This window comes from Anas acuta, chromosome 2 (assembly GCF_963932015.1).
Source record: "Anas acuta chromosome 2, bAnaAcu1.1, whole genome shotgun sequence".
Classification (NCBI taxonomy): Eukaryota; Metazoa; Chordata; class Aves; order Anseriformes; family Anatidae; genus Anas; species Anas acuta.
In genome coordinates, this window is record NC_088980.1 from 148,835,916 (window position 1) to 148,848,460 (window position 12,545).

General features: G+C 53.3%; 1 protein-coding gene across 4 annotated transcripts in view; it reads right to left on the minus strand.

Moving 5' to 3' along the window:
- CYRIB (CYFIP related Rac1 interactor B) overlaps positions 1 to 9,895 on the minus strand; it is a 91,267-nt gene extending 81,372 nt beyond the window's left edge. For 2 of the 4 annotated variants that reach the window (XM_068672650.1, XM_068672652.1), the window contains exon 1: positions 9,744 to 9,894. Coding sequence is in view for 1 of the 4 variants with exons in the window: in XM_068672649.1 (XP_068528750.1) it covers positions 9,744 to 9,845 (102 nt within the window). In the remaining 3 variants the exon portion in view is untranslated. Of the gene's footprint in view, positions 1 to 9,743 lie in introns of all 4 variants that reach the window. The other 2 variants (XM_068672653.1, XM_068672649.1) reach the window with 2 other exon arrangements.
- Positions 9,896 to 12,545: the final 2,650 nt, after the last annotated feature.

Sequence of the window (12,545 nt, forward strand, 5' to 3'; positions counted from 1 at the left end):
CTGGCTGAGGCTTGGACAGAGGTTTCAGAGCAACAAATGGATGGCTTTCGAAAGGCTTCAAAGGGAGGAAGCATTACAATATAGTGATGGTCACTGAGAAGGAATGGCTGCTAGTTTATTCTGCAAGAAACCTTTTAATTTCTTCAATGCAGGACATTTCAAAACCTTCCTCACCCACCAGAAGTCAAGCTATTCCACCCAATGCCTCAGCTTTCACTTTTCAGTAGGGGATGTTCTTCTGTTACTGCAGAGAAATAGAGAATATACTGTGAAATTAGGAGTGAAATTACCTACACGGGGTCGGTAACCAACACCTCGGGGCAGCTCAGCCACATAGCAGCCGGGAACTCTCCTGGTTCAGAGCCTCTGTCACAAACCCTCCTGCAGAAGCTGGCTCCCCCTGCCCTACAGTCCTCACTGCAATGAGGCGCCGCCAAACTGATCTCCACTCCACTCCATGCAGAGGCTTTATTTCATTCAGAAAGGTGCTGAGGGGAAAACACACACGTGCACCCAGAGCCTTAGGATAAGTCGATTAAAAAATGGTCACGTGAGCTCCTCTCTCAGGATAAAAAAAAAAAAAAAAAAAAAGTTATTTACACAGACATTTACCAGTCAATAAGGTGCGGGGTTTTTGTTACTGTTTTGTTGCCATTTCTTTGTTCGTTTGTTTGCTTTCTGTAGTCTTTAAAAATGCTTAACACCCTGCTTGGGAGCTGCGTGGTTCACTTTAATGCAGTGTTAACCATTGCAATTCATTAATTGACTTTTATGTTCCCATTAACTGTTGCAATCAATTCCGTCCTGATACTCCACACTTTTATCTCTGCTCTGAAGAAGCTCGATTAGCTTTGCTTGGCTCCAAAACAATGCAGTGAACTATCCTCAATTATTAATAATCCGCTTCCCCTCCAATAAAGCTTTTTGGACCTTTACTACGGTCCGATGATATATTTATTTGGCGTGCAAGGATCAGAGCAATCCCGTGCACTCTCTCTGGGAAGGGACCCAAAAATAACTATCTGCTTGATAGCAACCCAAGGGAGCTCCTAAGGGAATGAGAGTATCGTTTCAGGGCAGGTCAGCAGTGGCTTAGGGAAATTAGTCAAATCTGTGCCTGGGGAACAGAGGCCTCAGGGTTTATAAATGTGCGAGAGAACCTTTCCCCTCTCGGTCACCGGTTTAGTCCCAGCTGGTGCAGCGTGGCCTGGAAGCTCTGTAGCATCTCATGAGCTTCTGGGGTCCCCTGAAACAAGCAGTGGGGTTGCTCACGGGCACGCACTTACACCTTGGAGCCGCTCCTGCTCCAACTGCAGTCTCAGCAGTGACAGACAGACACAGAAACGGAGTGATCCCTGCTGCAAAAAGTGGTAGACTGACAACGTTTGAGCTGCCAGATGTGGAAAGTGGGCTTCATCCTGGCTGGCAGCACAGCTCTGGATTTACTGGGGGCACTTTTCCCTTCTTGAAAGGAAACAAAACCACGCATTACAAAGCGGTTTGTCTGAACCTTTCCTCACAAACTCCGCCAGAAGGACCCAGAAACCTTGCCAACCCCCTCCTGCAGTGCCCTAGCTCTCGGGAAGGAGCCGATTTCACACCCGGAGGCCGGTGCTGGGAGCCCCAGGACTGCAGGCGGCACATCCAGCCCCGGCACAGGTCTGCTCGGACAGAGAGGAGACAAATGCTGAGCACTACAACCGCAAACCGCAGCTGTTGATGGGAGCTGGCAAGAGATCAGGGAATGCCGGGAAGCACAGAGGGCCAGCAGCAGAAGGTAGCAAGCCGAGGAAGGCTCTCTGATACCGGAGCTCTTTCGCTCGGTGCTTTTCCATCCTGGCAACTGGTTCCTGTGACGGTGCAAGGGCCATGGGCCAGCATGGTGCAATTTTATGTGGTTATGCCTAGGTTATGTTGGCACTTCCCTGGGTAAACATGTCTCCGTGCAGGCTCAGGTCCACCATGCTTTGAATAATTTGCAGCTACGCTCTCTGCCAGTAGCTGATTCCAGTTGCCTCCGTGTTTTATTTGAGGAGCAGCGCCCTGGGGCTTGCCAGGCACCCTCCTCCCTCCTTCTAACTCAGGACAGAGCCGTGCTGAGCAGCGGGAACAAGCCATGGAGAAGCCCTGTCTGCCAGCACAGCTGCAAGCAGGACACACGACGGGGCTGGTGGCTCTGTGCAGGGACCCATAAAGCTGGAACTGGGCATCGGGGCTGCTGCGAGACCCCAGCTGTACCCTGGTGCTCCTGTTCCTTCATGCCCTTTTGAGTGGAAGCTCGTCAGGGCTCTCTTCATGCACTCCTAGGGTTTAAACCGTGCTCACATTCAGGCAGAGGCTTCTGGATAGTGCAGTACTATGAATGGCAAAGAGAATGAAAGCTTCCATGTGCAGAAAAGACAAAAGATAACAATAAGGCAAGGCTTACTGTAACGCTCACCCTCTTCTGTTACCAGGATGTGCAAATCTAGCTCTTCCAGTCCATTATGATCAGCTAGCTTACACTCAGTGGCAGGTGAAATGTCACACCCCGGGGTTCATTTTCACTGCAGTAGGCAGAGAATTTGTCCTTTAAACACCCTTAGTATTAATGGGAAATTGAGCCAGCAATTTAAACTCCAAGAGACACAAACGTCTCTTGGGGGACCCTTTGCAAACGTGTTGACATCTTGATTCACAAAATGAGACACTTTTAAAAACAAATGCAAATTCGTTTCATTCAGGATCTGAGGTCAGATGGGTGCAGGGAGAGAAATGCGCAAGGAATGTTCAGTGTGTTCATCAAATATCTTCTAATCCCTGTATACTCAAGGGATTGAAGTGTCATCAGGGAAAGGAAGGGCAGTTTTCCAGTTCTCTGCATTATCCGGTACCTCTTCAGACGGGGCTGGGACATAAATTCACCCAGTTTACTGGCAGTAATGGTGTTGAGGGCAAAAGGAGGCTTTGGGATAAGGAACCAAGTTTCAGTGACCTCAAAATTATGTATTTTACAGTCTCGAATACGCTCGGATACAGCCTGCCATTGCCTGTGCTTCGTGTGGGAAGTGGGATGCTCCAACCGGGTACGTGGGGGCAGGCACGAGGCTCCTTTTCCTCCGCATGGCGGGGAGAGAAAAGGGAACCCACTGCCTGCGGTGTCTCCTCCGGCAGAGCCTTGCTTGGTGGCTTCACAGCAGGGTTTGCAGGACCGGCGATGTGAGCATCCCTGCAGCACAAAGCCAGCTGCCTCTCAGGGGAGCACAGGGGCTCCGATTTTGCCCACCAGGAACCGGCAGAGGAGGAGAAGTGCTTGGGAAGTTCCTCTCCGAGGTCTCCCCGAGGAGCCCCTGCCCTTTCCCTTCCCGCAGGGGGCTGCACTGCCAGGAGCCGCTGCTCGGAGGAAGTTGCACGACTTCAGGCCCTGACTGAGAGCGATACTTTCCTCCCAGACACGCGGACGGCAGCGAAGAGGAAGAGGAAAAGCCCCACGCAATATGCAAACAGCCTCCTGCAGCTCGACGAAAACATCTGCCCAGGAACACCTCCGAGGCGCAGGCCCCGATTGCTGCCTCAAACTGGCTCATTTCTGCAGGAGAAGCATTTACGGGTCCTGCAGCACCCCCGCGAGCCCCCAGCAGAAGCAGGGGGCAGCCTCCTCACCCCGAGCAGCGGGACCCCAGTAAGAGCGCACCCACCGATTGCTTCTCATGGCTAGAGATTTATTTAAAAGAAAAAAGACAGATCAAACAGAACCTCAACAAGCTAAAAAGACCGTTTTTTTGCATGCACAGCAACTCTAAGTCCAAGGCATAATCACCCCTTGAAGGCATAAAGGTATTTTAGAGGAATGATGATTCCTGCGACAGCCCGGTATACAGCCCTGGGTACCAGCAGCCCCAAAACAGGCACGACTGAACCAAAAGCCAATTTTGCTGATAACAGCAATGCCAGTAACACCTATAACCGGCGTGTCTGACCAGCTGTGGGCTGCCTGCTTGCAGGTCTGTGCTCCAGCCTGGATCCAGCCCCCAAAACCCGTCTCTGGGATTCAGTTTTAAACCCTACCTGCAGCTCTCCTGGCTCTTGGTGTCAAAATCTCCCCTCATCAAGCACATACACAGCCCACAAATATACACACAGAGCCGTTATGTCACCTCCACCAGCAGGACCAGACAGTTTCACCACCACAACTCCCTCCCCAGCAGCTCCTGACCCCTTTTTTCTTAACATTTTCCCCTCCAGCAGGAAGCTCCCACCTTTCTCGCCAGTCCATTGCCCACTGACTCGTTCTCATAAAACCATTTGCATGGCTCATGCTGCAGGTGAAAACAACAGCGGGGTGCAAAGTGAAAGCTGGACCTGCTAGGAACCGAGCAGACTGAGTCATTCTTGTAATGGGAATTATTTCGGCAACTGGTTTCTGCTGCAGCCCATTAATAGCAATGCCATCACAGCAGAGGAAAGCAAACCATAGCCGGGGAGAGGAAACAAGAACAAGTGGCTGGGGGGCACTTCTCCCTCCCAGGAAATGGGAGGTGGAACCAGGCCACACCTGGGCTCTGACGACAAGTGACCCCGTTGCAGGGCACCCAAAGTTTCATCCATAGCAGCCAAGGAAAGAAATTAAAGGTAAAAACATGGGGCACTGCTGACATGTCACAGCACTGAAAGTAGCACTGGGACCAGCAAAATGTTAGCAGGTTTTGGGCAGCTCTCCCCTAACTCCTGACTACAATTTGCAGAGAGGAGAAGCTGCAAGGACAGGAGTGGGACGAGGCAAAGGAAGTGCGAGCTGCAGACCTCTGCTCGCCTTCCTCGGCAGTCAGCTGAATATTAATTCCCTGTCGGTTTGCGTAGCCACAGATAGGCCTGTTCTTTTTTAATTTTAGCCCTTGCCTAATTTAAAACTACAGGCATGCTATTTTCATGGGCTTCTTTTTTTTCTCTTTTTGACGGGCTGTAAGCTGCCAGATGCACCCTGCAGGGTTGAGTAATTGGTCTTGTCCCAGGGGAGGTGGCAACCCTTAGTGAGAAATGAGGAAATAGAAAAAATTACCCATAGAAAAAACTGTCCCCACAGGCGGGGATAGCAAGCAGCACCCAGCCCAGTCACACACGGCCATCCTCCCTCTCCCACCCTCGTCCCCTCCAGCCATACATCCAGCCTGCTTCCCATCGCTTGCCCTGGCTCCTCTTGTCCCTATGTACCAGTGTCCCTTGTCTAACACAGAAGTGCTCTCCGTGTTTGCAGGGAGCCTCCTGTGTGCTGGTTTGTGCCCAGTGCCTCCTGTCCTGGCACTGGGCACCACTGGAAAGTGCCTGGCTCTGTCATTGTGCCCTCCCTTCAAGTATTTGTACACATTCATGAGATCCCCCTGAGCCTCTTCTCACAGCTCTCCCGCCTGTCCTCACAGGAAAAGGGCCCATCATCCCTTCAGCACCCTGGTAGCGTCCATCAGACTCTTCCCAGTATGCCCAGCTCCCTCTTAAAAATCACAGAATCATTAAGGTTGGGAAAGCCCTCCAGGACCACCTGCTCCAACCACCCCCTACCACCAATGTCACCACTAAACTATGTCCCCAAGCACCACGTCCAACCTCTCCTTGAACACCCCCAGGGACGGGGACTCCACCACCTCCCTGGGCAACCCGTCCCAGTGCCTGACTGCTCTTTCTGAGCAGAAATGTCTCCTCATTTCCAACCTGAACCTCCCCTGGCACAACTTGAGGCCATTCCCTCTAGTCCTATAATAGGTGAGAAGAGGCCGACCCCCAGCTCCCCACAGCTTTCTTTCAGGCAGTTGCAGAGAGCAATGAGGTCTGCCCTGAGCCTCCTCTTCCCCAGACCAACCACCCCCAGCTCCTTCAGCTGCTCCTCACAGGACTTGTGCCCCAGGCCCTTCACAAGCTTCGTTGCCCTGATCTGTGCCTCAATGTCCTTTTTGTAGTGAGAGGCCCAAAGCTGAACACAGCACTGTACTGGGACACCCAGAACCAGCCACAGCCCTCCAGCTGCAGCCCCACCAGCACTGAGAAGAAGGGAGAAGATCCCCTGGACATGTCCAGGTGCCCGTCCCCTGCCTCTGCTGCTCCACTCACCCGCAGTGAGGCGCTGACCCCCCGACCAGACCAGGCAGGGATCCTGCCCACAGCACGTGAGGCGCTGCTGGCTGCTACTGAGAGGAAGCGAGTGGGTGGAGGGAAAAGCCCAAAGCGAGCAAAAATCAACAAACAGCACGCAGAGACATGAGCACAGAGTGCTTGGCATGGGTACAAGGACCCCAAGTTTACAAAATGCTACACGAATACATGCAGGACACGCAAATGTGTGACTGAGGTGTGCAAGGAACCGGGAGGCCCTCAAAGCCTGAAGGGACCAACAGTGCCTCGCTGGGCAAGGGCACAAGTCCAAGCAGTTATTAATAGGCTGCACACCCCGGCATATTTTAATTGAGTACTTTCAAGAAAAGCACTTTAAAGATAATATTTTTTTAAAAAAGAGGAACTGTTATTTCTAAAACAGGCACACAGGAAGCCCAGCTCTGCTGTCCGTTTTTGATAGAGCCGTAGTTCCTCAGTGAAGATTTCTCCCTGAGTTTCTCAGTGAAGATTTTTTGCAGCCATGCCCAGACCTAGGAACACCACCTCCGGTTATCGGCCTCTTACTTGCACGTTCCCAAGCAGTAAAACTTTCCTTCCTTATCAGCTCTCGTGGAGCAAGATTGGCAGTGCTGTAGGTTCAGTAAGACACCATAGGAGATGGTAGAAGAGTAATGAAAGCGGTCGGAGCACTGGCTGTGTATTATTCCCCAAATTTGGCAGCGAAGGAGGATTTCAAACGTACACACTCAGCCCAGCGTGGCTGCCTCCGAGGCCGCTCGGCGGAGAGCTGTTGGAAAGCGGGCAGCGCGTCTGCTCCGCCGGTTACAGTGATCGCTGCTGACAGGTCCTTCATGGTATCACAACAAATTAGGTCACAGATTAGATTTTCATAGTGCAGATTGCATCTACTGCCCGTGATTTTTTTCCTCGAATAGTGAGGGTTGTGGCCAAGAGGCCTGGGCTCAAGACTGGCAGCAAGGCAGATGTGTGGGGTGGGAGTCCTAATTCTGGCTGAGACAGAGGCTGTCCTAGGCAGGCTCAGATAAATGTCCTCATTTGCTGCTGCAGTTGGAAGGGCTGATAGTCTTCCCTTTCTACCCAGGAAGCCTTTGAGAAACAAGAAGAGCTTGTTCGCTAGATACCCTGGAGTAGGTCTCACAGCATTTCTGCAAAGCAGATATCAAAAGCAGCATTTTTTTTTTTTAAATTGCATTTCTGGGTGATAGAAAAGCATCTCATATCATGTAAAAAACCTGCTGTGAATGGAAACCAGAGCTGTACATCAGACTTGTCCCACCTAATTCCACAAGGTCACACATATACTCAATTTGAGCATCTCCAATGCAGGAAGGTTTTAAGGAAATAAAACTCACGTGTGCAGCATTCAGAAAAACAAGCAAACAACCAAACAAAAAACCCACAGAACTCTGGGGGAAAGAGTTTTAAAACCACACCCAGCGGGGACAGCAATACAGCTCAGAAAGCAAAAGAAAATCCACGCTACATCAAGATCCACATAAAGCAGCGCAGAACGAAGGTTTTGAACAGCTGGGCAATTGCAGACGCCGTGCAAGGCACTCTCTATCCATCACGAAACACAGCCTGGCTGCAGATGGGAAATCCCCGCTCCAACAACTGTATTGCAGGAGCCTGGAGCTCTGCAGGCTGCTCCGAGGCCACCTCCTCACCCAGGGGCATGCTCCTGCAGGGGAAAGCTCCTGGTGGGACCATGCAGCTCTGCATGACAGCGGCGATGCGGCAGATAAGCACACTTACAGCCACGGTAAGCACTAAAGGAAAACCTAAACCAGACGATTAGGAAGATAGATCTCGGCTGGAGCTAACCTCAGAGGCAAGCCTTTCTAAGCCACAGTTGAGACAGGCGCCGTAGGAACGACCTTCAGCTTACAGGAGCAGTCCTGGTGCCCACGGTGGCACCGTGCTCCTGGACACTCGCTGGGCAGACAGGAGACCACGCCGCGGCCACTCAGCCTCTGGAGCAGAGGCAGAGCAAGGCCAGGTGGTACTGAGCCTACTGAGCAAGGCTGTTTGCAGCAGGGGAACAGACCAGGCCGTCTTCCTGTTCTCGGTGAGGCAAGAGAAGCACACGATGCTGTGCCTGTTCCCCCGCTGCAGGCTCAGACAGCCCAGCACCCGGTGCCCTCAGCTCTGCCTCAGCTGAGCCCCGTCCCGATGCCAGTGTGGCTGGCCTGAGTCACTGCAGCTGTGACTCCGGCTCCGAAATGGTCTTACCCCTCATTTCAGCAAAAGTTCTTCGCAGGAAATAAGCTTTTACTTTCAAAATACTCCTGTCCTTGTTCTTCTCCAACAAGCACAGGAAGTATCTCAGCCGAACATTGCCCTTTATTCTTCTAAGTCACTACTTATTCTCTGACACCTTTGAGTAAAAAGAAACAGCGGTGCACAGAGGCTGTGCCTTCCCACACCTACAGGCTGCGTTAGGCTTTCCGCTGCCCTCTCACACTGCTGCCGCTGGCCATGCCACCTTTAGAGGCACCAAATGAGGCCTCCTTATTTATTTATTTATTTTTTTCCCCAAGCCTGAGCTGTGCCATGGACATCATTGCAAATCCATTGTATGTGCTCCTTGCCGAGCAATCCGAACTATCGATCTTGCTTAAGGAAAGAGATTCTCTCAACCTTACTGGAAATATTTTTGGAAGTCCCATTCGTCAGCTGGCTCCTGCTGGCTCCCAGTTTCAATGCAGGGCACTGCGCTCCCTGCTCAGAAACCTCATCGCTCCTAGTGAGCTTCTCCTCCTGACCCACAGCACCATCTGTGCCACCAACCCTGCTGTACCCTAAAAACCAAGGGGTTACAACCAGTGGACAAGGCGCTGACCATGCCCATCAGTCTGACCGGCAGCAGAGCAGCCAGGAGCCGATGAAACCCCGCACTGCTGGGGGTTTCATTTATTAGAGATAATGAATTTTTAAACCACAAAACGATAACGTGGCTCTACGCTGTGCAGCCAGATCACGGTTTAGGGGTGGCTGCGTGCGATTTCCTCTCTGTTTCACCACGGATCCTTTTGAAACGCCACGACTTGCTCAAGAGGCCGGGGCAGTTTTCGCACAGAGCCACCACCGCGACCTCGCCGCCATCCCTGCCCAGGCCAGGCAGCCCCCAAAGCAGGAGTTCTCGCTTCCTCGCCCAGCTTCTGGCCGCCTGAATTTCGGCCGTACAGGAGCAGGTGCTAGATTGGTGTGAGGAGCCTCCAGCCTGGCACCTGTCCTGGTGCGAGGGGACAACCCAATGCAGAGCGCCAAGCCTGGGACAGAAACCAACCCCAGACCTCCATCCACCGCAGGCAGTGGGACACAGAGCCAAACGCCGGCTTCCTCCCCAAAACCATCCACCCCATCTCACCCTCAGCTTTCCATGGCCATTTGGGGCTGGGTCTCCTGCCCCCTCCATCCTCCTAGGAGGGATCTGAGGGACCACCACGGGGGGATCCCCTCCCAGCCCCCCCGCACCCTCCCTTCCTCGGGGCGAAGGCGAGGCCCCTCAGCAGAGCTCGGAGCCCCCCCAGCAGACCTCGATGCCCCTCTGCAGGGCTCCGGGAGCCCCCTCCTCACCCTTTACCCCTCGGGACCCCCCTCCCCGATTCCCCCCGGTTCCCCCCGGGGCTCGGTACCTGGGCGCGGGGCCGCCCGCGGCGCTCAGCCCGCCGCCGCCTTCCGGGTTGCCGGGGGCCGGCTCCGCCGCCGCAGGTTGGGCGGCGAGAGCGGTGCCGCATCGCTATAAAAGGAAGCCGAGCCCCGGGGGGAGGAAGAAGAGGAAGAGGAGGCTCCGGCACCTTCATCGGGCCCGGCTGGGCCGCCCTGCCCCGGCCCGTTGCTAGCGAGCACCAGGGGAGGGCGAAGCATCCCCCCCCCCCCACCGGGGGGCTGGGGGAGCGGCCCCAAAATGGGGGATAGGAGGAGGGGGGCTGCTGGCCTCAGGGAGGGGTGCTGAGGTGGAGGAGGAGGAGGAGGAGGGAGGGGGATGAAGGTTTGTAGCCAAAAGGAGGATGTGGAGCCTGGATGTGGGCACAACCTGATACGCTCAGCTGTTCTGCAGGCACCAGCCTGTCCCCTTCCACCTCAAGCACCTAGGGTGGTGACAAATCCACCGGGGTTTCTCCCCACCTGGGGTCCCCCCTGGGAGCCTTGGAAGGACCCTTCTTCACTGTGAGGGTGGTGAGGCTGCCCAGAGAAGCTGTGGGTGCCCCATCCCTGGAGGTGCTCAAGGCCAGACTGGATGGGGGCTTTGGGCAACCTGGGCTGGTGGGAGGTGTCCCTGCCCAGGGCAGGGGGTTGGAACCAAATGGACTTTAAGGTCCCTTTCAACCTGACCCATCCTGTGATCCTATTCTGTGATACGACCCGGCCTCATCCTGCCACCTCAGCATGCACTGTGACAACCTCAGCATGGCCGCCCCAGTCAAAACACACATGAAACCTATGAGGAAGCAGAGGACGAGGCAGCTTTTGCAGAAGTAGGAAGATAGCAGCCAGCAGCGACACTCAGAAGTGTCCTGGAAACTTTAAATGTGTACATACCAAAAATAATCACCTACAACAGTCTTCCGAGTGCAAAGGGTGACAGAGCACTGCCCTCAGCCCGACCGGCTGGCTTGGGCTGTGGGCTACCAGCTGGAGGAAGGCCCCACAGCTCGTGGTCCTGGGGACAGGGCTGTGCTCAGGCACCTGTGACAACCCTGAGGAGCCCTGCATGGTGTCTCCTCTCTCATACCAACCATTGATGGCATCTTGCTTGCAGAAGGAGTGAGGATTCCCCTGCGACCCCCGTCCCACCCGCCCAGCACAAAGGGCTGCTCAGGCTGCATCAGGGCTCTCCCCTCAGTGACAGATGCTGTTGTTCTCCAGAACTGTCAATCCCATTCAGGAAGGGACAGGGATTAGATGGGGTAACAGCTCTTAAGGTAATTTCTGTAAATGGCATTCTGTTGGCCAGCTTTACTGGCAGGAGCTTGCAGGGGACTGACACTGCAGCTCGCTCTGCAGCCCCAGTGAGGCCCTGTGCACACAGCTCTCTGCAATGCCACAGCGACTACAAAACCTGTACACGACCCAAAGCAGATGGAAAGGTGACAGCAGGGAGGCTGGAGGCAGAGCTAACAGCTCTCTGAGATGCTACGTAGGAAATGGGACTGCTATACAGAAGCACTGAGCTCAGATCTCTTCTATTATTCCACCACTTGCAAGTTACTGCACTAGATGAACCAACACTGTGGAGCACGAGCAGAATGGATGCCAGCTATGCAGAGGGGGAGGTGGTGACCCTAGGAAGACCCCTGGCTAAATAAATATTGCTAGGGGCTTTACCATGCACAAAAAAAAAATAAAAAATAAAAATAGGGCACTTAGGTAGAACACTGCCATTGGAAGATGGCAGGAAGAAAATTCTGCTCTCCACAGTTTTGAAGTAGAGGGGTTTCTTCCACATCCACATTTGTTATTGTTTTTTTCATCCCAGCTCTCTCTGTGCCCCAGCCGGGAAGGAGGAACAGGAGGAGCTTTTCTGCTGCACCTGGTAGCATCTCACTCAGACCTAGCAGGAACACAGATGCTGGGTTGAAGAATGATCCTGAGCAAAATCCAGCCCTCAGCAAGGCAGCTGTGTTCCAGACCTGTGCCATGGAGATAGGGGAGATGTCAAAATCTCCTCTGAAGAAGTCCCCATCTTCCACCACTCGATGCCAGTTCATTTCACATGAAGCTCAACGCTGGAAGCTCCTTGCTCTCTAGCTGTCCAAGCTGCTACGTTTCCCTCGTAAGCAGGCTCTGTGCACCCTATGGAGGCAGTTTTAACATTTTCTCTCCAGTGCCTTTCTGTAGTGGTTGCCCTGCTTCCTATATAGGGAAGACAGAGACTAAGGAACATCCTGGATCATAGATCTGTCCTTCATCCCCACGCTTCTACCGACACAACACCCCCCGAGTTGTTACACACAGCTTCTTCCAGCTCCTGGATGAGTTTCCACCCAAGAACAGGTCTCAGCTGGAATAAGAGCACATGGCTGGCAATTTCAGGAAGGAGCTGCAGCTCACCGACTGCTCAGCTGTAGGGGCTCTTGCTTTCCTGCCTACAATTACTGCAGTAGAGCTACAGCTCTAAATTCAGCATTTACAGTGAATCAAGGGAAGGTTAGGAAGCACGAGTTTATAGGTCTAGGGCCAGGGAAGGGATAGCTTGCATTATAGGCAGGTGATTACAGGCAGTGTAATCTGTCCTAATTTGGAAAATAAAAATAAAAATGCCTGCTTTAATTTTCAAGGTATTTTTGAAACTGTGTGGCTGCTGGGGTCATCAGGTCACTCAGGCAGGCTGCAGGCTCCAGCAGAAAGCCATTACAAAACCCCTGCTTAACCAGCAAACAGCTGCTGACTTTGGGGCAGGCTTCACTAGAGATGTGGCTTGTCTTTTTCAATCC